General features: G+C 37.9%; 1 protein-coding gene across 2 annotated transcripts; it reads left to right on the forward strand.

Moving 5' to 3' along the window:
- The first annotated feature begins 96 nt into the window (after positions 1-96).
- On the forward strand, positions 97-25,853 carry casq1b (calsequestrin 1b). 2 transcript variants are annotated; one of them, XM_044341475.1, is made up of 12 exons: positions 97-540; positions 17,004-17,036; positions 20,449-20,542; positions 22,203-22,303; positions 22,493-22,604; positions 22,720-22,793; positions 23,212-23,342; positions 23,634-23,679; positions 23,769-23,823; positions 23,907-24,007; positions 24,152-24,226; positions 24,963-25,853. In XM_044341475.1, the coding sequence occupies exons 1-12, from the start codon at positions 304-306 to the stop codon at positions 25,239-25,241; spliced, it is 1,338 nt and encodes a 445-aa protein (XP_044197410.1). In that variant the 5' UTR covers positions 97-303; the 3' UTR covers positions 25,242-25,853. The 2 variants fall into 2 exon arrangements, with proteins under 2 accessions (XP_044197410.1, XP_044197411.1); XM_044341476.1 differs by lacking the exon at positions 17,004-17,036 and having other exon boundaries at positions 99-540.
- The last annotated feature ends 1,832 nt before the right edge of the window (positions 25,854-27,685 follow it).

Below are 27,685 nucleotides of genomic sequence, written 5' to 3' on the forward strand. Positions count from 1 at the left end.
TCAGTGTTACGCCTACTCACATACTGATTTGCGTCCCCAAAAAGGGCTCCGCCCCCTTTCTGCAGCCAGTGGCATCAGCAAAACCACGTGTAGCTCTTTTTAAAGGCAGGGCGTCACTGTCAGACCTGCTCTTCTCTAGCCGGTGGGGACAGGAAGCGGACTTTGTTCCTAACTCTCCCTGCTTAACACCAATATCCGTTAGGGACAACGTTAAAACTTGTGTATTTTTTCCCCTTTTACCCCACCGTCAACAGTTAAGGCTCTGAGAAGAGGCGTTCTCGTGACCACCAGGTGACAATAGCCATGAAGTGGGGCTGGGTGTTTTTGGGGGTCTTCCTCTCCTTGGGGGCCCTGTCCTGGGGGGAGAAGGGCTTGGAAATCCCTGAGTATGATGGCAGAGACCGCGTTCATGCCCTCAACGCCAAGAACTACAAGTCCATCATGAAGAAGTACGACGTGATGGTGATCTACTACCACAAAAATGTGGATGGAAACCGCAATGCCATGAAGCAGTTTCAGATAGAAGAGCTGGCGTTGGAGGTGGGTCTCCGCCAAAGCATGACACTGGATGAATCTGTGGCCAATGTAGAGGAAGGGTCACAGTGGGAAGATGGGAAGGAAGGGAAGGGTTTCAGATGGAGAATTGGGGTCCAGTTGGGGATTCCTGGATACAGTCATGGCTTTTGCACTTAGAGTTTCAGATGAGCAGGATTACAGCTGTTGACAGGTGCGGAGGAAGGCAAACAGTACATGTGATGATGGGAACTTTAAAGTAACTGGTTTTAAATTATGTTGTGATTGGATTAGCTGGTTTTGACCCAATGGACCTAAAGAACACAATCTACTTATTGTCTGACAAATGAAGGGATTTTAGTGTGATTGATTGGACCAACTGGACCATGGCTAGACATGGCTAAATGTTTAGCATGTATAGGTATATTAACAAGTATTTGTACCAAACTGTTTGCTACAGGACTAGTATTTCAATGTGCCGTATTCACCAAATAACTGAAGTCTTGGCACATCTGTGAGTTCCACCTGAGAAGCTTTGGTAGTTTTGGTTGTTGTCTGTTAGCAACACAATGTTAGCTAGCTTAGCCCAACACATGTAACAGTAATATCTATTTTATGAATGCCAATGCAAAGCCAGAGCACAATGGGCCTTCCCATGGCATTTAAATCCTCTGTTTTGGAGCTTTATTGTTTCCCAGTAAATAAGACAAAAAGTTAAGCCCAAGTCAAATGATGTGTCTTTGCATACATCTACACCAAACATGCTAACCCATTTAAGTCTGCATCACTTTTTGTATGTGTGAATATTGTGCTAATCCTCAACCCCATGGCATTCAAGCAGCATCTCAGTGGAGGTTCAGACCAGACCAAAACAATAATGTATTTTGGACAAATATGTTTGAAATTGCTCACCAATACCATGCAAGAGTGCATTTCTAAGATTGGCTTTCCATTGGTTAAATCTCTCTTCTACGTCTAGCTAACTCTAACTCCTCAGAGTTTACTTCATCAGTAATTCGTTGATAGTTGACAGTTGAATCAAGGCCTACAGTATGTCACACAAACCCAATAAACACAGTCGCCCTCATTCATCAGGCTATTGTGGACAAGAGACCAAATGACCTATTAGACCAAATGACCATGTACGCTAATAAATTAGAGACCACATGGACTGAACAGAACATTTTCAAATGATCCAGTTCTTGACCCATTATTACCCAATAATATGCTGCCATACTTTGTCATAGACCAAGACAATCTTTAATATTGTTTACTTCCTCAGTGTTGTATTGTTGCATCATTTACAAAGCAATTTAACTGCCAGTTAACCAGAAGCAGTAGTAAATAGAGGGGAGCCTTGTGACAAGTAGACTTGCAAATTAGACTGGGAAAAATAAATTAGTATTTCCTCCTTCATCCTTGTTGAAGTGCCTTTGAGCCACTTACTCTTAAATTGCCCCAGCAGTGCTGCTAATCAGTGAACAGTAGAAAAGGAGTATGCATGTTCTGGAAACTCTTACTGGATAAACAAATCTAAAGGACTCTTTATCAGCCAGCCCACAGACGATGCACCTGGTTCCCCACTGTCAGCCAGTGTATTCACCACAGCGATCCTCTGCCTGCCAGAGCAGCAGTGTCTTCTTACAGTGGCACAGTGTACCTTACACTGGCCTGCATACTGTAAGTCACCTCTGTAAATAGCCCGAGACAGTGCTGCATGCCTAGCAAGAGGCTAAAAGCCCTCCTGGGATGGACAAAGAGTTTAGGGCCATATCTCACCTCAACTACTGCTTCCACTGCTCTGTCAGCTCTCTCAGGCTTCATCTGCAACACACACACACACACACACACACACACACACACAGACACACACACACACAATACTGTTGTATTACTACACACCAGGCTGAAGTCCTAAACCATCATTTACACACACGTCATTGGATCTGATCAATTTCCTAACAGTGTTGCCAAGTTTTGCTTCTTGGCTTGAGAAAGAGATGCTTGCAGGTTCCTGCTGGACTGCTACACTGTTACAGACCTCCTGCCAATTATGACCATTCAGCCAATCAAGAGAGAGGACTAGAGATGCTTAGAGGGGAGGCTTAAAATAGCTGGTCATTACCACCTATGTATCAGGAAGTATGAATTATTAAAGTGCAGAGCTCAGGGAATAAAATCCTCATTGCCTTTTTTTAAAGCTCAGACCATACCTGTATGAGAGGATGCATCACTTATGTATATTATGTATAGCATCTTCTTTGAGTCAACTAACTGTAAATTTTGTTACTTTATATTACATAAAACTATAATGTCAGGGACAATGATTTAGCTGTATCTTAATTCAGTAGGATTGTCTCTTGGTTCCAGGTTATGTGACTAAACTAAATACATACAGTATTTCTCATGACACACTAAGATTGACAATTTGAAGATATTTTCCCTGCAACTTTTTCTCTCAATTTTCACTGATACTGTCAGACAGACAAGACAATAAATTACATTTTTTTACATTAATTAATTACATTATTAGCTTTCTCTTTGATACCCAGCACATGAATAGAAACAGAATGAGTTCAATTTAGCAAATTAGGCTACAGAATATTGCTGTAGGTGTTTCAACAAGTAGATAAGAGAGTGATCAAGAATTATTTCATTTTTTTTTTTTGCATTTTACAGCCTTAATATACATATTATATGGTGGGATAAGTGCCACAGGATCATCACATGTTTAATATCTTGCAAATACATGTCTTGCAAAAGTAATTCCTGGTGCATGACACTAACCATACCAGATTTAGGAGTACACTTCCCTTTTGGGCCACACGGAGTAAATGTGCACTTAATGCATGAAAACATCTGTCAAATAGCAGATTGTTGCTATCAAATGAACTTGTAACTGTTGTGTTGTGGGATGTTATGTTTTAACTTCAATAAAGTATTTCATGGTCCAGCTTTGACAGACAAACCTGTTGGATTTACAAAACTTTGTAAGACAAGCTACAAGCTAGGTTTTTCCTTGTTTCTGAGAAGGTGACATTATGGAGATATGATGATAGCAGTAACATACTACGTTATGTTATGGCATGAAGTCCGGTAGTGTTTTCAATGTGCTGCTATAGCTTATGCTGACATGTGGTGTGCATATATGTCCAAAATGTCACCTTTGACCCCAGCTGGGGTCATCTTAGTCTGTGAGAAATAAGATCCAGTGTATCCTCATAGCTATGACAGCCCAAGTTTATCTTTGACCCCCCAAAAGTTTGACAAATTGGTTTATTTTTGCAAAACTGGAAATGAAATATTGTGACAAAGCCTGTATTTATAATGTAAATGAGGCACTGCTTTGCATGTTGGCCAAAATAAAGTTAGTTCACATGGAGAACTACAATATTTTGAATTTTTTTGAGTGTGAGTTTGTATGAAAAGCAGGTGAAGTTTTCTGGAAGAATGAATAATCTAATTTCAGTCAGAGACACTTGGTCAAAGAATTGAACATTTAAGTGTCTATAAAGTTAGATTTGTTGGAAAAAGTTTGGGAGGTGGAGGCGGCTGCAGCGGCAAACAGCATTGAGCACATCGACAGAGTAACAGTGAGAGGTGTCAGGTCATAATGGCTGTGCTGTACACCTGAACGAAGATGATTGGATGTTACTAGTCAGCTGATAGCCACACAGCTGGTGAAGGAGCCAAGGATTGTGACGCATGAATGAATCAGCCAGTGATGATGCTCTGGACTAACGCATATTGAAAAAGGCAACTCATGAATGAATAAAATGTTTACAACTGCACCATGCTACAACTATACCACACTCCTTTTTCGGTTTTCTAAGTTACATAATCTCAACAGACATGTTGGGATTTTGTTTTTGGCTTCACCAACTGTAGTTTATTTCATTTTAGTCAGATCATATCTCCCTCCAGGTCAACTCTGTCTTTGCAAATAGAAACTTATGATAGTAGGTTGAACCTTGAAGAAGCACATGTTGTATGAATAGAAAAACTTTCTTAATGTTTTTAATGTAGATATGAGGTGTCTTGTACCTAAATTCTCATAACATTTGTTGATTTGAAGGTGACAAAGTGATAATTGCATGAAGGTTTTCAGATATAGCTTAGCAACAGGGTCTAACATACAGTAGTTGTCACATGCAATTATTCAGTCCCATTTAATATCTGTGAGAGTAATCTCAGGAGTTTAATGTGACAACAGCAAACTGTTAAATGAACTGGAAACAAATTGAGGATGCACAAGATAGATCTGACAGTCCTAATGATTCAGTCAAACCCCACCTAACCCGCAGCATCTCTGCCAAATATCTCTCATTATTATGACTCAGACTAAATATTATGAAGCAGAAGTCATCCAAAGATATGATTAGAGACTAACGGGCAAGGTGTAAAATTACCAACGACTCAGCTAGAGGCTGTGACTAAACTAATAAGGGCTACATTTGAAAAATGTAGGTCCCCATCTAATTTTAAGAATGTTATTACTGATTAGTCTCTTTCTGGCTTGTCTGCATATTCTCTCCCTCTCTTTTTGAACTCTGGCCTTTGGCATACTGCAAATGCCCATACTCATCAATCACTGCACTCCACACAGCTCAGATTGCAGTGATCTTTTTTTTGCCACCCTTTTTTACCAACACACCACCCCTTTCTCCCCCCCTATACACACACACTGTTGCTATGGCACCCTGTGTGCCATTCAGTAAACTGTATGGACAGAAAGCAGTAACCACACCTTATTCATCCTTTCCTTGATACCATTCTCCTCTCTCTGCAACTCCCATAAACACAAGAAACACAATTTATACAAACTGATGTTCAGGTTACAGCTTCTACTTCACCCTTTTTTCAGGATTTATCAGGACAATTCATGTTAATTAATGTGATTATGATGTAAATGTGCCAGATTTAGCCAAATTGTTAGCTTTCAAATGCAGTTAAAAGCTCTATAATAAGATGAAACAAACTAAAAAACAGTCACATCACCTCACTGCAGCTCAATGATGATTCACACAATTGTCAAGATGACTTCTGCTTTAAATCGAAAAAGCCATTTACCTACATTGCATCATTTCATCTCTATGTCAACGCCTTTGTAGACTGCTTGTAGACTGGCAGTTTGGAGATATGCTGTACGATTTGGTAGCTGTGAATATAATGGAGAACATGGCTGAAAAGCTGAAAACATGCATGATTCTTAGCAATGCACTATGGGTTAGGGTTAGACTGTTGGTTGATCTGGCCCACCACTTTGCTCCAGACTGAATACCTGAATAAATATTAGATGGATTGCTGTGAAATTTTGTACAGACATTCATGTTAATAACTTTAACAAAATTAAATAATAATAATGACTTTAACAAAATCATAATTCACAATAATAATTGGTCCAATAATTTATGACCAAACTAATCAGCCTGGGCTGCACTCTGCATTTAGTGCTAATTAGCAAATGTTAGCATGTTAACAAACTAAAATGGTAACATGGTAGCCAATTTGTCTTTCAGCATGATATCATGCTGATGTTAGCATTTCTCAAAGCACCGCTCTCTGCCTCAGCCTAAAGAGCTGCTAACAAAGCTGTAGACTCTTAATGTGTGTTCAGACGGACTACGAAGCAAATTTTAGATCTGACGTATGTGTGTTTACTTGTGTCTTTGCATCACGTCTAAAATTCATTTTGAGTTCTGTCTGAACACACAGTTAGCCTCATGTGTCAAATTCATGTGTCAAATTCTAAAATTCGATTTCTATTGAACATATCCAAAGCAATATAAAAGAGAATATTCTGTGATTACAGACATTTACAGAACAGTAAAATAAGAGGAAAAAGCTTTAATTTCTTGGTCATTATATTGCGACAAAGGCTCCCTGGTACAGAGAGGGTGATTAGAATTACAGGGTCCTGAAAGTATTCTTGTAAGAAAAGAGCAAAAGAAAAAGACTGCTGAGCTGACTGGTCTGTTTCAAGATAAAATAACATAATGGTAAATAACTGAGAAAGGTGACATAGTTGCACACATAGCAAGGCAACACTCATAATGTGTCTCATAATGTCTAATATGTATCATAATGAAGACTCTTCATAGTTTGAAGGAGCCTTCTGCTTTGTCTCGTCTAATCTCCCTCCATCTACTGAGCGATCTGGGAAAAGGTCAGACTGTTGCTGTGGTAACCGTTATCCAAACCGACTGTTCGAGCCCTCCTCCTTTCACTGGCATAATAAATTCATGCTTACATTTTTAATGGTAGTGGACGGTATTGATGGGGACAAAGAAAGAAGGGGACTCATACTGAATGTGCTATTTTAGCCTGTTGAATCACCTCAATCTCTCAATGCTTTGACCACTGTTTAATGTTCTTCTAGCATAAATAAAATCAAAACACTGAACTTAAATGTAGTTAAATCTTGAGTCCAGAATTAAAAACCGGTATGCAACATAGAATATTTTTTTCTATAGTTCTTAAAAAAAGAAAGATTCTTAATTTTGGGTTAGAGTTAAAGTTGTACACTATCATTGTACCTTTGCTTACAAGTTTTTTGACAACAGAAACTAAAAATACTTCTGGATTTTGTTAAAAATGTAATAGTAATTGAACTTTTCTCAAAAAGATATACAAAGATAAAGACGCTTCTTGCCCTAAACTGTTGATTGCTCATGCACAATATTTAGAAATGTGATACCTCCCTCAAAAATATTGCCCTAAAATATCACTCATTGTATAAGTGACCGGCTTAAGATACCAGTACCTTTATATTAATTTCAAATATTGAATATTTCAGTTCAGAATGGTACTCTGGTGCTCTGTGTGTACACACAAAAAATCACTGTCATACAATACTGGGGTTACCCAGCATCAATCTATTGTTTTGACCTTGTATTAGTATTATTTTTTATATTACTGTTAGGTTCTTTCCCACAACTAGAATACGGTTATGTGACCAAGTGTTAGACACAATAAGCTAAAAGTATAGCTCTAAATGGTCACATATTTAAATATACAATTGAAAAGCACAATAATATACAATCAAAACAATCAGTAACAAATGGTGACGTATAAGTTTAAAAACAGCCAAAGTCAATTATAGCAGTTTGCAACCATACCATATTTCATTTAAGGTAAATAACCCAACAGTAATATAGAAAATCACACTGACACTGGGTAAAAACAACCCCTTGTCTTGGGTGGTAACACTAACCCAGTATTCTGTTGGACCTATATTGACCCAAATTAACACATTTTGTACATTTTGTTTGATCCAGCGATTTGTATCCATGGCTGACTGACCCTTTGCCAATGCAGGACAAATGCTTAGTGGAGGATTTAAAATTGATATATTGCTAAACCCAGTTTGCAGTTGTCATTTGAGCCAACAAAGTCAACAATCACCATCTAGAAATGAGAAACCTGCTTTTGTCTACCTCTTTCTGAAATCAAGGACCAGTTGTTTCAGAAGTATCTAAGAGCTGCGAGTAAGGGTGGTGGGTTTTAACGAATGGTCAGTTGGCTCATGTAAGCAGCTGCTGTAACTGTCAGGCTCTTCACAGGCTTCACTCTGCTACTGTAAACCGAGAACAAAATAACCAGGCTTTGCAATTCTCAGCGGACAGTGTGACATGAAGGTTACAGTGTGAAGCGTAATTCCGCTAAATTGGGGTCAGTATGAACTCCCGTTTTTCCAAGTGTGTCCGTGAACCTGACAAGCAACGACCTGTGAACTTGACACGCAGCCATATAAGTATTGCTGACACTGATACTAAGCGATAGACATTGACACCCCACATCCAGAATGTATAAGTAAGGTTGGATCTCATTACCTCAAGTTATCTCAGACCGGACTAGTCTCAATGGCCCTTTTACCTCATGAACCTAAGATTAGCTTCAAGCCTTTTCATTTCTTCCAGGATATACTTTGAGTTTGTCCAATATCTTAAAGAGCTCCTCATCCTCCTCAGTTGAGCACCTAAGCATCAAGAAGGGGATTACTGGTGTTAAGTTGCTGATACTCCAATGATGGTCTCAGGGTCTAGTATCCAAACCACTATGTTGAGCAGTGAGAGGCTCAATTCGCCCTCTATATGAGGGCTTTTAGCTAATTTGACAACATCTGAGCCATTTTCACAGATGGTTCAAATTTACAACTACATTATTTGATAAAAAGTCACATTTCTTCATTCAAGTAGCACATACTTAACATTTCCCTCCGTTAAGTGACACCGCTGTCAAGTTGTATGAGAGCAACATCGTGTCTTGAGGGAGCTCTTCTTACCTTCCTCGCACGATCCTACAATTAACAGTGTGAAAGAGGAGATGTGATGCCATTAAATGTGACAGGAGTTATGTTTAGATAAAGTGTCCTTGGTGTAATTCTCTGATGACATCTCATCAGCGTTGATGGGAATGAAGATGTTTGTTTACCGACCAGATTGGCTTTCTGGGTCGTTAAGTTTCTTCCATGTCAAAACCCACCTGTTGTTTGTAGAGGATTAATAATAGGAGCTTTTGCCGATTGATTTCAATGGTCTTAGCTGTTGTTGAAACTGTATCTCTAGATCATCCGAGAAGTGTTAAATGCTTTATTAGATGGCGCTAAACTATCTCAAATGTTGTTTTCTACATTTACCTCCCTTCCCTCTCTGCCTTTCTAAACAGAAATACATACAGTATCTCATCAGTCACAGACATGACTGTGCATTTGTGTGGTAAGTAATGTATATGACCTGAGGATATACAGTATAATATGATACATGGATATTGTGTTTTTTGCCTATTCAGGAGAGGTGTTTTGTGCAGAGTGAATATGATGAGGTGCAGTTCTCAGGCTGATTTATTGTGCCGAAACTCTACCAGGAGTTTCTACCATCCTCTCTCTATCTTTTCTGAGGCATATTTTGTACGATTCTGTAACATTTATTTGAGAATATAATGATAGTGGAAGCAAACTGCTCTCTGAATTTTCATGCAGCCTCCACAGAGCACATCTGCACATCTGCAATCTAGTTTGGTAAAAACACTTAATGGCTTTATCATCGCTCGTGCTCCATCGAGCAGCTGTCGACTGCACTGAATGTGAAGTGTTGCTGCAATAGAGGAGTGTACAATATTACTGTAACTAACTCTATTTTACCAAATTAAATGCATACATTTCACCCCCTATAGGGAATATTTAGATACCACAGACTCAACTTTGTATTTCCTGCCAATTTTATTTCCGTAATGAATTTAGATCACTTTGTAGTTTGACATTAAATGATCTTTTTCTGCTCATTTGTGTCAAACAAGCCACATTAAATCTATTTTAGTTCAGTCTTGCAAGATAATAAATCATGGAAATGTCCAACTTTTTATAGTCACTGTAGCTGTACTGCTCACTTTCCTGAGCCAGGCCTGTGAACATCTACCCTCCTTATAATTACATTTAATTGTGTTATTTTTATTGCATGTTATTTAACCTTTTTTTTTTTTTTTAGCCCTTTAAGCTCTTGAAAACTAGATCCAATTATGTAAAACTTTTATTATAACCCTAGGGAAATTGAGCCATGCAGGAAGAGATAATAGGATATACAGTGTCAATGTAACATATAATATAAATAAGAATAAATCAAATTAGAGCAAAGCAAAATTCTTGGACTTAAACATGAAAATTGATTGTCAAATAGAAATACTCAGGAAATTATATAGTATTAATGACAAGACACAACATAAAGACCTGCAAAACAGAGTGTTTCTGCTACACAGATTATCCATATTTTTGCTATATGAGCTAATGTGAGGTTTTATGTGTCCATAGACTTTGCAGCTCAGTGAGGGACCTGTCAGCAGCTCCCAGCAACTGGACAAAATATTCCGCATGGTGCATGGCGAACAGCGTGCACGCTGTTTCTGTCATGCTAAATTTAACCCCTTACCGCCACCCCTCCAACCTCAATCCTGACTAAGTGTCTTTACGTTAGAACCCCTGAGGGACGACAGTAACATCCAAAAAACGAACTGCAAACATAATTTCATATTGCATTTGAGAATACAGGCAGAAATCAGCTTATTCACTCTTTTTTTTTTTTCTTGGGAGGAGCCCAAAAAGATTCTTCCCAAATCCCAAAAGCCCTGTTGAAGCGCCAGTATAAGTCATGTAGCTCTGCCTCTGATCCATTAATCCACCCTGTCTCCACTTTTTGAATGTAGAAGTGAGTTAACTCTTCAATGAATGTGTCCCTCCCTCTGGAGTGGAGAAGATGTCGTTACTGACAGCGGCATTATGCAATGCATAAATAGAGATGGAAATTAAGCAGATGTAAAAACTCGAAACTGGCTGCTGTTTGAATCACTTATTTAAGGTGGTGATAAAGTTGCAAAATGGAAATGGAAAGGATCATTACATATACATAAATTTTTTTTTGCTTTTTTCCCCTGAATGTTCTCTGCAGATTTTCCCCCTTCTCCATTATATGTATCAGGGAATGTACTATATCACTAATTCATGAGAGAAAAATGTCAAGGAAATGCAGGGGATCAAGGTACATCATGAAAAATTTAAACATGGATTTTTTTTTTTTTTTTTACATTGAAACCCTGACTTACATCTTCATTCCACAAAGTGCTGGACCTGAAGATAGTGCTGAGAATAGACAGCATAAGTATTTTACATCACCATGCGCGAGTGAGCACATCTGCTTCTTGGTACATTATTTCATCATGTTATTTATAGTAATGTACAGTAGTGATCCCATTTTCTTCCCATTTATTGCAATGATAATATCTATAATGGTTGGCATGTACAGCTTGAGAATTTGAGCATTATGATTTTTATTCTAGGTTACCTGATGACACTGCTCAATATGTCCAATGCAGATATAATTTAAAATGCCCAAGGAGGAGGAGAATTAATTAATTAGTCAAGTTACAACTTGGTGGAGCTAAACACTAAATATGTATTTTAGCGGTCATAGCAGCTATTTTGACAAATGTAAATGAAAACAAACCTGGCAGATATTTTCACATCTCATGGAAGAAAAGGCACAAGTGGACTTAATAACATTAATGATGGCTGTTAATTAATGTTATTAGTTGCACCTGTAATTGTTTTGATAGTAGAAATGTCTGTTGTGAAAAAGTCTATTTTTGATTAGAACATTAAGTATCCCATTTAAATTTAATTCATCCGTGAATATGCTCTTAAAGATCATGGTGTAACATATATAATAATACTACTACAAATAATAACAAGATGTGTCTCATATGGCAAATTGAACTCCTTCAAATTACATCTACTGCTTCTCCCGCATTAAATAAAAATCCAGAATTGAATCTCAGAGTTTGTGTGCTGCAGGCTTCAAGTTTCCACGTCACACTTGTGTAAGTTGTACACTGGACCACGACTGGCTTTAAACTAGCTGTGATGTCACAAATCACCCCCATAGGCTCACCCCTTAAACTCAGATTTTCGGCAAGCACAAAGAAACTTCCCACTTTCAGCAACTGAATGTGAAAACAGTCATCTAGTGTCAAACTCTGCACATACATCATTCTGAACAGTGAAGATCAAACATCACAAACATTTGGCAGGTCAAATCTAAATAACGCCATCCAAAAAGTTTGCTGTATTAAACACCTGCAGGCTTTTATGTAACTCACCAAAACAAGCTTGACAAATGCAGGAAGGATTCTTAGTTTATTAGCTAAGATTGTTATGTGACATGTTTGTAATGCGGCTCATTGCTGTTGAAGTGAGTCATTCACAGATGGTCCCAAACACTTATGCCCTTACAATTTGTTGTAGTGAATCAGCTTGTGTGCCTGTGAGATTTCTAAAAGCCTTGTATTGTTTCATCATATTTCCCATGAGACCATGTTGTGCTATTAAAAAAAGTGAAAATAGTAAACTTTGTTAAAAGAATCAGAGGATGAGATTTCCTTTAGATTTACGGCCTCTAAAAACACATTGGAGCGTTTTTTATTTCTGTACAAAATCCGGGATCGGCTCCTTCCAAACTATACAGTTACACTAGCTGGTGGCAAGTCAGTGTATGTTTTTTTATACGCTGTTGTATCTGAATCTTTCATGACCACCCCAGCGCAGTGTTATGTAACAGCCTGATGTAGAACGTCCTGATGTGTTACAGCAGCCATTACTAATTTACTATCTGGCTGGGGGGGAAAAGCAAGCTGAACTTCTAATTTTGCACAGATCCCAGGACACCAGCTTATACAGGAAGACGGGAAATCTTGCTGCTTTGAAAACCTCTTAGTGTTCCTTCATTTTACAGACTCAGCATTTTTGGGGGGGGTGTACCAGACCAGATGTTTGAGATAATTTGAGAAATATGATTATGTGATTTTGCTGCTTTTTTTGTTGAGTAATAGTTTGTGCATGGGCTACGAGTTAAAGTACCATAATAGCGTTTTTGTTTGTTGTAGCCCATTTTACTGGTGAACCCACTCCAAATCTAACTGCAGGGTTTTATATTTTTAAAAGCTTTTCCTGCCATGAAGCCATTTGTTTCTACTATGTTAATTTCAGTATAAAAATCAGTTGCTCAGTCAGATACTCTGATCCATCACAATGAACATTGTGTCTTCTTACTATATATTATATATTTTGCCAAATCCCTTTATTGTTAAATGGTAATACGGTTCAGAATCTGCACTTAATTCTGTTACCATACAACAGTATAGGCTATCTAATAACCAAATAACAAAGTTGCATACAACTCAAACAGGCTTCAAATCTCTGCAAGTTAATCTTTATGCCATATGTACAGATATAAATGGATGTCTGGAACATCACATTCTGTTTTGGGAAAATAATTGACAATTATTAAGGTTCTTTGTGTTTGTGTTAAAAAAGGCAGAAATTTATGTTTTTGATTGTTAAAAATGGATGTAAATCAATTAAAAAAAAGAAATCAATTATACAAAAATCCAAGTGTAAATCTTTCTCTTCCCATAAAATTAGGGTGAAAATTGGTTTAAACTGATCTACTGATCTTAAAGACCAGAAATTATAAGCCTTAACAATAATGTAAAATACTGCATTTTGACATTAGTAAGAACATTACTCAATGTTACTCTAGGGTTAGGCAACTCCAGCACTTGGTTAAGGGTTAGGAAAATGTTGTAGTTACAGTTAATAGAAACTTGATTGTTTATTGCAGGTCTGTGACTGGAGACAAGTCAAGGGTCAATCGTCCAATATAGATGCAATTCCTAGGATACTGGCTTGCATATACATACTTTATGCAGTATCTTTAAGCACATAAATGTACATGCACTCTCCTTCTCAGCTCTGAATTTTTAGACACAAATATTAATACCCCTTTTAAGAGATAACAACCAAGCCGACAACTAAGCTAGCTGTTTCTCTGCAGCTGGCAGCTAGAATACATGTTGAGTGTATGTGTTTGTATCCCCTTGAGTTCTCATTGAGTGACTTTCATCATAAGGTGACACACACATAGAAACGCGTGACTCATCGACTGCTCAGTCGTTCACTTAAGAAACACACACGGCCTACTTAGGAGCAACCAAACAAAGAGATCCAGTCTGAGTCAGAGGCTCAGGTGTAGAGCAATGAAAGCGAAGGGAAAGAAATAGACTGATGGAAACTGTTGAGTGGATGGATAAATGAAGGCTCCTGTCAAGTAGTGTGCTGTCTCTCTTGGAATAAGGTTTATATAGAGAGGAAAAACACCAATACTACCAGATCTGCTGGCACTGATGCAAACATACTAAAATAATTTCAAAGACTGCAAATACCGACATATTGAAGTCAAATGAATAACCTCAGTGTTTCTCTTTAACATAAAAGCGGCAAGATTTGAGGCTGTTGGTGGTGAGTTGGAAAATTACTCTATCAGAGGTTATTTTAAATGACAAGAAGTGTCTGATTTGCATCCACTTCTATTTGCAATCAGCTTAATGTCCAAAGGTTACATCCTCTTATGTAACCTCCGCAGTGACCCAACAGAATCATGTCTTGAAGAGGTAATCTATTGATTACTGTTAAAACTGTGATGAGCTTATAACCTGCCCAGAGTGAAGTGTACCCTGCTTTCCATACATGCTAAACTCCAGCAGGAGTCAGGGTTAACAGGTATAGAAAATACATAGATGATGGATGAATGTGTGGATGGATTTTCTGCATGAATGGCTGGATGGCAGGTAGATATTTCTGAGAATACAGGCCTGCTTTGACATTTATATTTCATTTGTAAGTCATTTTGTAAATATCTGAATTGCCTTGCAAAGCCATCTGATTTCCGGTATTGCACATTGTTGTGCAGTTGCCAAATTGTTTGGGAGGAGAAGGAAAACATCTTGAAATTGGGCCATTTAGTGACTTTTGAAAACCAGAAATCTCCACACCTAGTGAAAGAGTTAGAGAATCATTATCAATCAACAACCCAATAAAATGCTACCAAATGTAAAATTGTCCTCTTGTGCTATGGAGCAGTGCAGAATACTTCACCAACTACAATATGGCTTTGAATGTGAACAACTATGCATCTATCCCTTACATTGGTCACAAACAACAGATGTGAACGAATAAACATGCTGGTGGCAAATGGTAGCTGTGTATTAAGTGGGTTACCATTGAAAGCCATTGTAAAGGTTTTGAAAGATAAATATCCTACGCAAAGGAGCAAGCTACACATTTTTGAGATATTCAAGCTAACAGGGTTGAGTGCTTGATGCTCAAAACATTGGTTTTCAGTGAAGTGTTACTTTAAGACAGAGTCAGTTCCAGCCTCCATCCTATCCAGCAAAGACAAGACTAATCAGACACAGACATTCCCTATTAAAAATATATGCACTCTTAATGCCTTTTATACAAATGTGTCTACTCTGTAGCAACAACACCTGTCACTCAAGTCCGCTTAATCCAAAGTAACTAAAATATGGGCTGACTTGCATAGAGCAGTGTAGAGTAAGCATGTGGGCAGCTTTATTACAAGAAATGTGACCCCCTGCTGCCAAGCGAACCTGCCGCCCTCTCCTAGCTCATCATTTGGTGCCTCGGCCAAGTGCAGCGGGAACCCAGAGCACGTTTTTGACAACTCACCGTGGCACTCTGCCCTCATCTTGTGTCACCTGACAAGCTGACAGTGACTGGGCATCGGGGAGACGGAGCCAAGCGATTACGCCGCTGACCTCTCCTCTCCTCTTGCATACACTCATGCACTCGGACTGCTGGATGGGTCGGGTGATGGCAAGGGAACAGATGAGGAGTGTCAGGAGACTAGGTTGTGACAATATACCCAGATTGATGCAAAGAGAGGGAAAAAAAAGGAGGCGATCATGAGAAGGACAACCAGAACAGATTTAAAATGCTGAAAAACGATTGGAGGAGATGATGGATGTGCATAAGTCTTAACATGCGTGTCAAGTGTTTGTCCATTCATCAGCAGCCACTGCCTGCCTCTTCTCCTCCCCTTTCCACAACCATTTCTATATGTAACGGATCTCAGCCTTCTTTTCTGCTCCTCAGCATACTTTCTTACAAGCCCTTATATAGCTTTGGGACTCCCTGCCTCGCTTCTCACCCAACAACTTCACCTCTTTTAAAAATACCCCAGAGTTACTAATATGGCCATGGCCTATGGTAACGGAGAGGGGGATATAGGATGAGCTTTGGGGAATAGTTTTGGACTTGGTGTGATAGATCTATGAGAGAAAATTTTAACTTATCAATCAATCTTATCAATCAAAAAAAGCTTTGACTTGAAAATCTGTGGTGATGGTAAACAATAAAGTTTATAATTTTACTCAATCCATTAATTAAAGGTTTTTCAAAGATTGTGTTCCTCTGCTTCCAGGTGGCAGTGGTTGAGAAAAAAAATCATAGGCATCTAATTATGCAATCACTTGTGCACACTACAATCAAAATGATTCATTCATTGTTTGATTTCATGTGTTAAGATCCATTCACACTCATCTAGCATTACCTCAGGACCTCATGTGTTGTAGAAATTGATCTCCAGTACTGTGTTACTGAATTTAGATACAATGGAAATGAAATATAAAGTATTAGTGCCCCCAAGACCTTTCTATTATCTCTGTTCAAAGAAAAAGAAGTGTGGAGGATGGGAATACATGTAGAAAAAACAAGGATACCTATTTGATAATCATAAAAAAGACCCCAGATTATTGAGGTCATCTAAAATTTTGTCAGATGACCTTTGTGCTTGTCAAAGATGGTGGGTACTCTGTGGTGGAATTCTTAATTTCCAAGTTAAGGATATGGCAGATTTGCTTGAGATTAAGATCACAGCCAACCAGCTGCAGTTGTTACAATTCATATGAGGTCCTGAGGTAATGATAGTCCTGCGTATGAATGGGGCTTTAATTAATCAGTCAAGTACAATCTCAGTGTTTAAGTTTGCACCTATTCTTTCTCCTGTGAAGGCCACTCCGATTTGTTGTAAACCTGGAGGCTGTGACTATTGTGCTATACCCTAAAGCGTTACCTCTTCTTGCAGTTGATCACAAGTCAAGCAGCAATTTTTGTACAGGTATGTTTCGGGTCTGCCTGTTGTTTCTCTAAAGCTGGGCTGCAAAAACTCAGATTTCTTCCGCTGCTGCAGTATCTGCTGATTGTTCTCTTCCTCTCCTTGACTGCGATTTAGTTTAAAAAAAGATGAAATTACATGAAGAAACAACAGACCACCGGAGACTGGGCTGCTTTCAAAGTCCAGCAGCAGCAGCAGCAGCAGCAGCAGCTTGGGCTGTGCCAGTTTTACTTTATTTCTCAACTGTACTTTTTTGTGCCATAGCAAGCTGATTTTAGTTGAGATTACTTGTGAGAGAGAACAGTAAGGAAAATTCTTTAAAAAATGCTTCCATCTAATCTATTAATCAAACATTAACATGTCTATCCATCTGTCCATCCTTCCACCAAATCATCCATTTAATCGTTAAACATCACAAAGGGTCGCTTCACTCAAAATCACCAAAAAACTGACTTGCTACTAGTGGTGCCTTGGTTTTTGTTTTTAGTGCTAAGGTTTTGAGGTATCTGTCTCTGCAATTTCTGCCATCACCCAATTCAATGAAAGTGAATTGCATTTTATTTGTGCTGCTCAAATTTGTGCTGAAAGACTAAATTTGAAAAACCCAATGAAGAACCATTTTAATTGGAACTGCTCTCAACTTGTTAAATAGTCCCAATGAAAACAGTGAACAGCAAGGTCAGTGGGATAAATTTATGTCACTTCTGCTGTATTGGGGTGCAACTAGAAGTCACATGAAACCGATATCTTAAAGGCATACTATGTATGATTTGTTGTTTGCTGTTTGTAAACACGGCACTCAAAGTTGGCCCCTCCTTCCCAGCTCAATGAGCGAGAGAGAAAGACAGAGAGAGAGAGAGAGAGAGAGCAGTGATAGTCGAGCAAGCTAGAAAATGAAACAGTGGTTGCGGGAACAAAGTGACTCAGAAACCCGCTCCTCCGCACAACCCTGCAGGAAGGTGCCACATTGCCGGATTTTGTGTGAATGCAGTTGAAGTGCATGCTTCATCCTGTCCACTGTGGCCTCTCTGCTCTGCATTTGTGTGTGTGTGGAGCTCAGCCCCGCCCTCAGTCAAACAAACACAGACAGCAAAGGAGCAGCACACAGCAGCACTCTGTACACAGCAGAGGAGAGAGACGGAGAAGCAGGGGAGACACTGAAACACATTAAAAAACACAGCGACGTAATGTGATTGTCAAATTTTTATAGAGCCCTGACCTCAAAGGTTGATGCCTAGAAACATCCTGAACACAGCAAAATAATAAGAAAATAAGAAAATAAAGACAGAAGGCAGAGTTTCTGTAGACACATACACTGCCACATCCTTCTAGTGGGTCATAAGTGATGACTTAGAGGGGAGTCTAGGGAAGGAAAGGAAAATCCTGCATAGTATGCCTTTAAAGGATAGATTCACAATTTTTTGAAGTCTATCTTAAAACAATGGTCAGCTTCCCAAATGAACAATGAAACAGATTTTGCTCGCTGTAATCTTTCCTCCTGTTCATACTGGCTATTAGAAGATCCCCTCCAAATGCGCTTTCAATGTAAGTGATGAGTATATCTGAGGATAATATGAGGCTTATAAAAACGTATAATGCCCAATGACATTGATTCTATGGGGAGAGGTCTGTCCTATAGGACAATCTGCTCTCGACCAATTATGAATAAAACAAAGTTTTTGTATGCAAAATATGAAAACAAAACACCCATAGATGTGTTGCACAGTGAAACTTTGAGAAGTATTTGAAGTGTTTTTGAAGTCAGGCCCAGGTCGACCTTTATTGAACGTGGAAAGGACGACACTCTGTGACCGTCTGCTCACATCAGTTTTTAAAGCAAAATTGGACCAGACCTGATATTCATTAGAGGGAGAATTTGACATTTACACATGCATATCTGTATTCCAAATATGTGCAGACATCCGCTAAAAATCAATTTGACTTGAGTTTCATGATTTGTGATACATGTGCATGTTGCTGTTTTTGGCGTCCAACTGGAACTGTTTTTGGCCGGAGACACGACGTCGTCGTCCAAACAGTGTTTGCTGTGATATTTTGGATCTAATATGACATTGTATCTGATTTCTAATTAGACTTTGATCTTGTAAAATAGTGTATTAGGATCTCCTATTTGGTTTCCAATTAGAGTATTATGTGGTATAATAGTGCCTAAATATAGTAGATTTTGGGTCTAATACAGCATTATATGTGATTTCTAAGTATATCATAATTTAGGTGTATGGTGTTTAATTAGGGCACAACTGTGCTTGTTTACTGCCTAATAAAGAACATATTATTTCTAGTTTTTGTCTAATTTGATACAAAGTACAACTTATTATGTCTTGTTCGTGCACCATTAAATAAAGTGCAACCTTTTTTTCTTTCTTTATTTTTGTAATTTTGGTGAACTGATCTTTTTAAATAAAATAAACCTCAGCCTGAGTGGAACCCTTCCCATTAGCTGTTACATGGCAATTATCTTGATTTAGTTGATTTAGGCAATGTTCCTAACCAGATTAGAGAAAAATTGGCCCTGGGTCCAATCATGAGGTAATGTGTCTGGACTCTGAAGGCCGGAACAATGGATGGCATTAAACATTGCCTGTGAAGAGCAACATAGGACATGTATAAGCTATTTGTGCTGGTGCTTTGGGGCATTTAGCAGCTTATGAATGTCATCAATTTTGCAATGCTGCTTTGCAAGCTGCTACATAACATTTTTAACTTACTCTGGACTGAGAGCAACCTCAAGTTTAATGGGGCAATAATGCTGCAAGTGCTAAATTGAGTGACAGAGTGATAAAATGGAGTACAAATAAGCATATAACATTAAAAAATGGTATAATGGGGATTTGTATACAATTGTGAGAAATACAATTTATTACTGTGTTGACAGAAAGAGAGATATAAGAACACAAATGTATGCTTAACTCTGTATATTTACAGTATGAGTTTGTGTATGTATGCAGCAGCTTTACTTTCGCAAATTGTGAGCTCCTCTCCTTTCCGCCACACCTGTTGCGGCATCTCTTCCCCTCGACATAGTTGGCTCAAGTTCTGCCCCTCTTGTTCTTCTGGAAACTCTGCTGCCCATGCTCCTCTCACGCCAGCCATGAGGGCTGTCAATTGTTGGTTTCGGTTTCACTCAGATTTAGAAAGTGCAAGGCAGCAATCCAAAGCTTTTGCTTTTAAGGCCTTGAAATTGAGATGGAATGCCATGGGTTTACTCATGTAAATTTAACTGGATGTATGTTTTTAATGGAGCTCAGAGATTAGGAAATGTCTATTATAGAAGTGAATCGCTAAGATCAGTCAGAGATAGAATCAGCTCTCATATGACGCTAAATACAACTTTCTCTCCATCTTCCTCTCTTCCCCCTCTTGCAACAACTCCCTCACCTCTCTCTCTGTCCAGCTTGCAGCCCAAGTTCTTGATGATCTTGATGATGAGGACATTGGATTTGGCCTGGTGGATGAAAAGAAGGACAGTGCTGTTGCCAAGAAGCTTGGTAAGCTTGAGACCTTGCTGGTGAAAACATTGGCCTAATTGTCAATGATAACATCAGCAAAAAAAAAAATCTTTGGTTGAGTAAGTGGTCTCTTTCCTCATGTTTCTACTAAATTTAGCTGATGAAGTGCGACAAATCTCATAACTCATTCAGTAAATTCTGCAGGTTTTACAAGTAATCTTTATTCCAGTTATTAACATGGACATTAATAAACCATGACTGTTTTAACTCATATCATCAACATGGAGAACAGGGGTAATGGGTCCATTCTTCTTTGCAATTTTTAAAGTTTTGTGTTTGGCACCTGATGATTTATTGATCAGGTTTGCATTTCATTTAGCCATTTAGTCAGCAAAGACAAAAAATAGGAATTTAATCTGCTAATTTAGAGTAGCATTTGTGCGGTGGGACTTGATTCAGAGAGACTTTTTTAATACAGTTGAACTTATGCCTACACCTGTCCAGTGTTACTCCATGGTCACTAATGAATGAATTAATAACTAATTGACAGAACAAAAGATGGACATAATTATAATGCAATAATTAAGTGAAAAAATCTGGTAAATAACAATAAATTACAAAAATGTCTTTGTAAATATGGGATTCAAACTGTAGTAAAGCATGGCTGAGTACAGAGAATACATGAGACAATTCTGCCCTCAAGTGTTCAGCAAAGATATCACAGCTGCTATAAACTAAATGTGGAAAAACCAAAACGCATAAGTTAAAGTCAAATGGACAACAAGATTGTGAGTGTGGACATGAACAAACATGTCAGTACTCATTGTGGGTAAAAAAAAAACAAAAAAAAAACCCCAAAACAAAACACACACACACACACACACACACACACACACACATAACACACACTTTACAGCATGGACATATTTATGCTTATACTCCAGTTCATTTTTTATTATACACTTACAGTAGTTTTTCTAGGCAGACACCGAAATAGAAAGCTCTGTGACTCTAGATTTATTTTTGCAAATATTTACTCTTATTAACGTGTAAGTCTGTATGCTTATATATGATTTTTTTTATCAAGATATTTCAGTGTTTTTTGGGGGGGGATATTGTTGGGGGTTTTTTTGTGCATGATATTTTAGCAGGCCTGTGATGTATTTATAAAAGAATTATACACATGCACACGGTTGCAGTGCCGTAGAACTACTTAAATAAAACCTAGTTGCTTTGCAGACACCAGTGATAGCTAATAATGGCAGCAGGTTATATAAGCCAGTAAATATATGTATTTAAAAGTACCTATAGCAATTGCTATCAAAATACTCCCAATTGTGCATCTATCTTGCAAATATTGCTTACTAGATTTACATTTGCCATAGTGAATTTAAAAATCTACAGTAAGCTGATTAACAATACTTTACCAAAGAGTTTCTCTTAGATAATATGCAACACTGCAAGATGGTGCAGCAAGCATGCAGCAAATCATAATTATTATAGTGATTTTGGGACCTATTATCAACCATAAGTGGCAATTGTGCTTTCAAACATAAGAGGCTTTTTTCTACCACTGCAATTTGGCAAACAGTATGCATAAAAATGACATTGTCTTCATGCAATCTTTCTGCTATAAAAGTGGAATGACAACAGCTAAATGTTAAGTAGCTTGTTGGTTGAAACACATTTCTCTCACCAGGACTGGATGAGGTAGAGAGCATCTATATCTTTGCCGACAATGAGATCATTGAGTACGATGGAGAGCTGGCTTCTGACACTCTGGTTGAGTTCCTCTATGATGTAAGTCTTTTATGGTCAATGGCAAGTAGAAATTGTACACAAGATAGACGTATTGAGCATACTTGTTAAAGCAGACTGCCTTAGGTCTGCTTCAAAATACTATGAAAATTATGTCACCTAGATGAAACATCACAATCATTATGATAACTCTATGAAATAGTCATCATATGTTTGCTCCTATCTTGTCAGGTGATTGAAGAGCCCGTGGAGATCATTGACAACGAGCGTGAGCTCAAGGGTTTCCACAACATCGATGAGGTCATCAAGCTGGTCGGTTATTTCAAGAGCGAGAAATCTGCTCGTAGGTTGACCCCAGAGCTTCAAATTGACCAATCAATCACTCTTAAAATGAACTTGTTATGCTAGGAAATTGCTGTTATCGGCTGAAAAATCTTTTTTTTGTTTATCTCCACCAGACTACATTGAGTACGATGATGCTGCTGAGGAGTTCCACCCCTTCGTCAAATTCTATGCCACATTTGACCCCAAGGTTTAAATTGTTTGTTCAGTATTTGTGCGGAATTGTGTACACAAAATGTGAACTTATGTTCTCGAGTTGGATGAAAGCTGTATATCAGAGGAGGGCAAAGAGATTTCATGGGCTTGTAACAACATAGACATTTAATTGAAATGTTAAGATTGCATTAGTCATCTCAAGTAAGCTACAATAAAACTGAATATGTTGAGATTGTATTTTGCAGAATGTATTACTAATCCATATTAGATGTCCTGATAATGTCTTGTCAATAGACCATGTAGTGTATACTGTAAGTCTGTGTTTGCTTAAGTACAAATCTCACAAAATGTTCCGAATATCAGTGTTGTGCATGTGGTTTGGGTGGATATTGTTTTCTCAGTTGGAAAAAGGCTAGCAAACAAAGGTTTTATTTCTCTTCATATTATTTCAGATCGCCAAGAAACTGAAGCTTAAGATTAATGAAGTTGACTTCTACGAGCCATTCATGGAGGAATCCGTTACCATTCCAGGAAAGCCCTACACTGAGGCTGAGCTTGTTGAATACATTGAACAGCATGACAGGTGAGACTCTGTGAGATGTTATACTAAAATAACATTAGCTGAAACACATCCATGATGACCTATAAGTCCTTTTTAGGCCATATAATTAACATAATCTAATGCTAATAATCACGTATTATCATGAGTTGTTTTTGAAGATAATTATTAGCAACCTATTTTTTCACTGAGGTATGATGACTGAGGTTCATCATACATCTCACTTAAGCCTTATGTTTATTGAGTATCACTACTGGACAATCAAAATGGCTCCATCATCTTACAGTTTAATTTTCATTTCTTTTAATGTTTCAGGCCAACTCTGAGGAAACTTGAGCCTCATAGCATGTATGAGATCTGGGTAAGAAGTCTGAAATTTCTCTGGAGTTAAATATTTTTTTATTTTTACCCAATAAAACTAATATTTCTTGCCCTTTTTTGTGTTGACAGGAGGATGACATTGATGGAGAGCATATCGTTGCCTTTGCTGAGGAAGATGACCCAGGTAAATATTTACTAGTAGTCTAATTGCTAGTAGTCCAGTTTACCTAGCCTACCACTGTACCTGACATTTGAACTTTTTCCCAGATGGTTTTGAGTTCCTGGAAATCCTGAAGGAGGTGGCACGTGAGAACACAGATAACCCTAACCTCAGCATCATCTGGATCGACCCTGACGATTTCCCCCTGGTACAAATACTTCCCATAAAACCATATATCAGCTAGTGGGCAATTATTAGAAATAATAGATTACTTTTCTTCCACTTTTAAAATATTTTTTTCCATGATAGTAATGGCACATTTAATCCTAACCTGATTTTATCTTATTTTCAGCTGGTTCCATACTGGGAGAAGACCTTCCGCATTGACCTCTCTTCTCCTCAGATTGGTGTGGTTGATGTTGAAGATGTAAGCAACCCTTCTCATCCCTAGCATCCCAGGCAAAGAATAAAAAGATGATTGAAAAAAAAAAACACCAGCAGTTTAGGCTGCAATCAAAATTTGTTTAAAGTATGAGGCTGGCATTGTTCTGTAGTTTTCTTATTGTCAACAAATCCCATGAAAATACCAGCAATGTGTTTACTAGCCCGTCTATGGATCTCAGCCCTAAGTCCATTTGTTCCTATGTAAATCTTTAAAAATGGGTCACAAATATACAGGTTAATTTTTGAAAAATGCTCACTAATTCCTTAAAACAACTGGGCACTGTAGTTTTTAGCAAAAGTTACTCAGGAGTAAATAGTGCATTTGTTGGGGATTACTTTAAGCAGTAGATTAGTACACACTTGGTGCTCTAATGTGTAATTTCAGCAGCAGGACAGTATACGTGGGCTTGAATCAAAATAAACAACAGTGCTTGTGTTATGCGTCATGAAAGAACATGTCACCCAGTGAAAACTTGTGGCTCATTTGTGTGGATTTAACAATGGAGCTTTATGGCACAGAGAGCTTTACTGTATCAGGTTTTGGCTATATAGACAATACTTGTTTGTAGAATCAATTAATTGTTTTGGTCTTTTAAATGAAATTTTATGACAATAAAGAGCTTAGAAACAGTGCAAAACTGGAAAGTGTTATAGAGGCCTTTAGATATTTTACAGTAATGGAAATAATTTTGCCCTCACACTAAATATTTCTGTTCCAGGCTGACAGCGTGTGGCTGGAGATGGATGACCAAGATGACATGCCCACAGCTGACGAGCTGGAGCAGTGGGTTGAGGATGTTCTGTCTGGAAAGATTGACCCAGATGATGATGATGAGGAGGAGGACGACGGTGATGATGACGACGATGATGATGATCACGATGATGACGACGACGACGATGATGACGATGATGACGACGACGATGATGATGATGACGATGATGACGACGACGACGATGATGATGATGACGACGATGATGATGACGATGATGATGAATAAATGTTTACTACCATTCAGTTCACTATGCTTTAGCCAGTAATGGCAAAACCCAAAAGTAGTACAAGTTTTAGCAAACACACTTTTGTGTCAGTTCCTGCTTCCTGTATGGTTTCCTGTAAGGGACAAATTTAATGACCCTATGGGGAGCTTTTAATGTCAGTCAGATAGGGAGATTTTTAATGAAGCCAAGGGTTTTCATCTCTGTAGACAAACAGGGTTGCAGCTTAAAAGGGTAGTGTGTTATATGTCCTTTGTTACGAAATTAAAATCTGCTCATCTCTCACCTCTGAAGTTTACAATGAATGTAGCTAAGAGGCTAATAGAGGCTAACTTCCTTGACATTTTGTACTTAATGTCACAGACAGTGGTTCACCTCTTTCTAATATTCTCCAATTTAATGTAATCCTGTTTCAATGACATGTTTTCTACTGGAGAGGAGACAAAAAAACACTTTCTTGTAATATTTTTGAAGAGAATAAACCTAAACTCACTGGACAGTCTTACGATTATCACAATCTTCGAAAACTATTCAGAGACTGGATAGTACGATTACAAAATGATTTGTTTCTACTCTCATATTAAAAATGAAAGACAAAAATATTTCAAAACCAATTCTGTTTGTTGTTGTCATTGCTATATGAAATAGACTACTTGTATATGTGTGTGTATGTGTTTGTTTGTTCACAGTATAGGAGTAATTTCTGGGTGGTCTACAGGCAATACAAGGGCTTTTATTTAGGCATACATTTAAATAACTTGTATTAATCATTTATTTAATGATGCAATGCAATGATAATTGTAACTAGACTTGCAAGCAAATATGAGAGGGTCCAAGCAGCCCAATGCAATTTGTTTACTCACAGTAGTCAATAGGGCTTTCACACTTTGTTCTTAAGTTGCCATTTAAGCACCTGGATTGACTTGGTTTCTTCTGAACATCTGTGACAGATGTAATAAGCTCAGGACCATACAACTACAAATTTTCAGACAACATAGTTATGGCCTCTTTTCATATTTTCTTTATGATATTGTTGTGAGTATCTGGCACAGATAACTTGCTACTGTATCACAAGCGAGGTTGCATAAAGTAACATTTAGAAAAGGTTTTTCCAGTGTAGCTATAAAATACTTTTACAGAAAAGAATTAGAGTTTGACATCAGAAACATTGGCTATAGTACTGGACCTGTTAAAGTGGATGTGTTCAGCGCAATCTATCAAATAAATTGCAATATGATGAACCAGGTGCATTTCTTACTGTGTTCTTACTATCAATATAGCAACAATGAAAAGGACATTTTGTTGATGTCCAACCTGTATGCTAATAGCAGTTTGGCTGGTTTGAAATAGTTAACTCTTGTGTGTTAGTACATCACACATAAGTTGTGAAGGTTTCTCAGAATACCGTCAAATTTTCTTTATCCCTTTATTTATTTGCATGGTCTCTGGTATTTCTCAAAAGCTCAATGCTGCAGGAAGAGGGTGCTACTGGTAGGTTTTGACATCTGCTGAACTGCTAACTGCTTCAAAGACAAGGAATATAGAGTAAGAGAAACAAACTTTTCAGGGTCAAAAAGCATGAAGATTGTATGATAAAATTGTCTCAAGCACTGATCTGTTGGAATTATGAATATACTGTAGTGTATATTTCCTATGCTTTGTAGGAAAAGTATTGTTGAAGCTATTTTTCTCTCTGTCATGGATTATGGTGATGTGATTTATAGGCATGCCTCTGCCTCCACTCTTAAGCCCTTGGATACTGTTCATCATTCTGCTCTTAGGTTTATTACAGCTGATGTTTATAGCACTAATGATTGCATCATGTATGAAAAAGTTGGGTGGTCTTTGTCTGAGAGACATGATAGGCGTGTTTGTTTATCTACAAGGCCCTTATTGGGAAATTGCCATCCTATATCACATCTATTCTATATTGGTCCTCTGGATCACATCATACTCAAGTCTAATGACTGGATTTCACTGCAAGTACTTCGAGTTTGTACTTACAAAGCACACTAAAAATGAATACTTTGGTAACCCTTGGTTAATTTAAATCTATGATTACAAAACACTCAGCTTCTATTTCCACCTCTTTTAATTCACTTGTTTTTTATATCTTGTATCTTTTATTAACTGTACTTAATTACTTGTTTTAATTGAGTGTTTTCTTTTATCTTGTGTCTTTTATTATTTTATACCTTTTTAAGTCATTTCAAACTGTATTCGACATCACTGTAAATCAGGGCTAACCCTCAATGAATTTTCAAGTTTAAATGAAGGCAATAAAGAGCCTGCCCTCCCAAGAAAAACACCACAATAGGTTGTAATATCAGTTTAAATAATCTATAGTTACGTTTGAGTAACAGATGCCATCTAGTGGCCATAGTGATTATGACCCGTAGAAGTGGCGCAGTTCAGATGATGTCTATATAAGGTGACAAATTTCTTC

This window comes from Thunnus albacares, chromosome 22 (genome assembly GCF_914725855.1).
Source record: "Thunnus albacares chromosome 22, fThuAlb1.1, whole genome shotgun sequence".
In the NCBI taxonomy this organism is placed as follows: Eukaryota; Metazoa; Chordata; class Actinopteri; order Scombriformes; family Scombridae; genus Thunnus; species Thunnus albacares.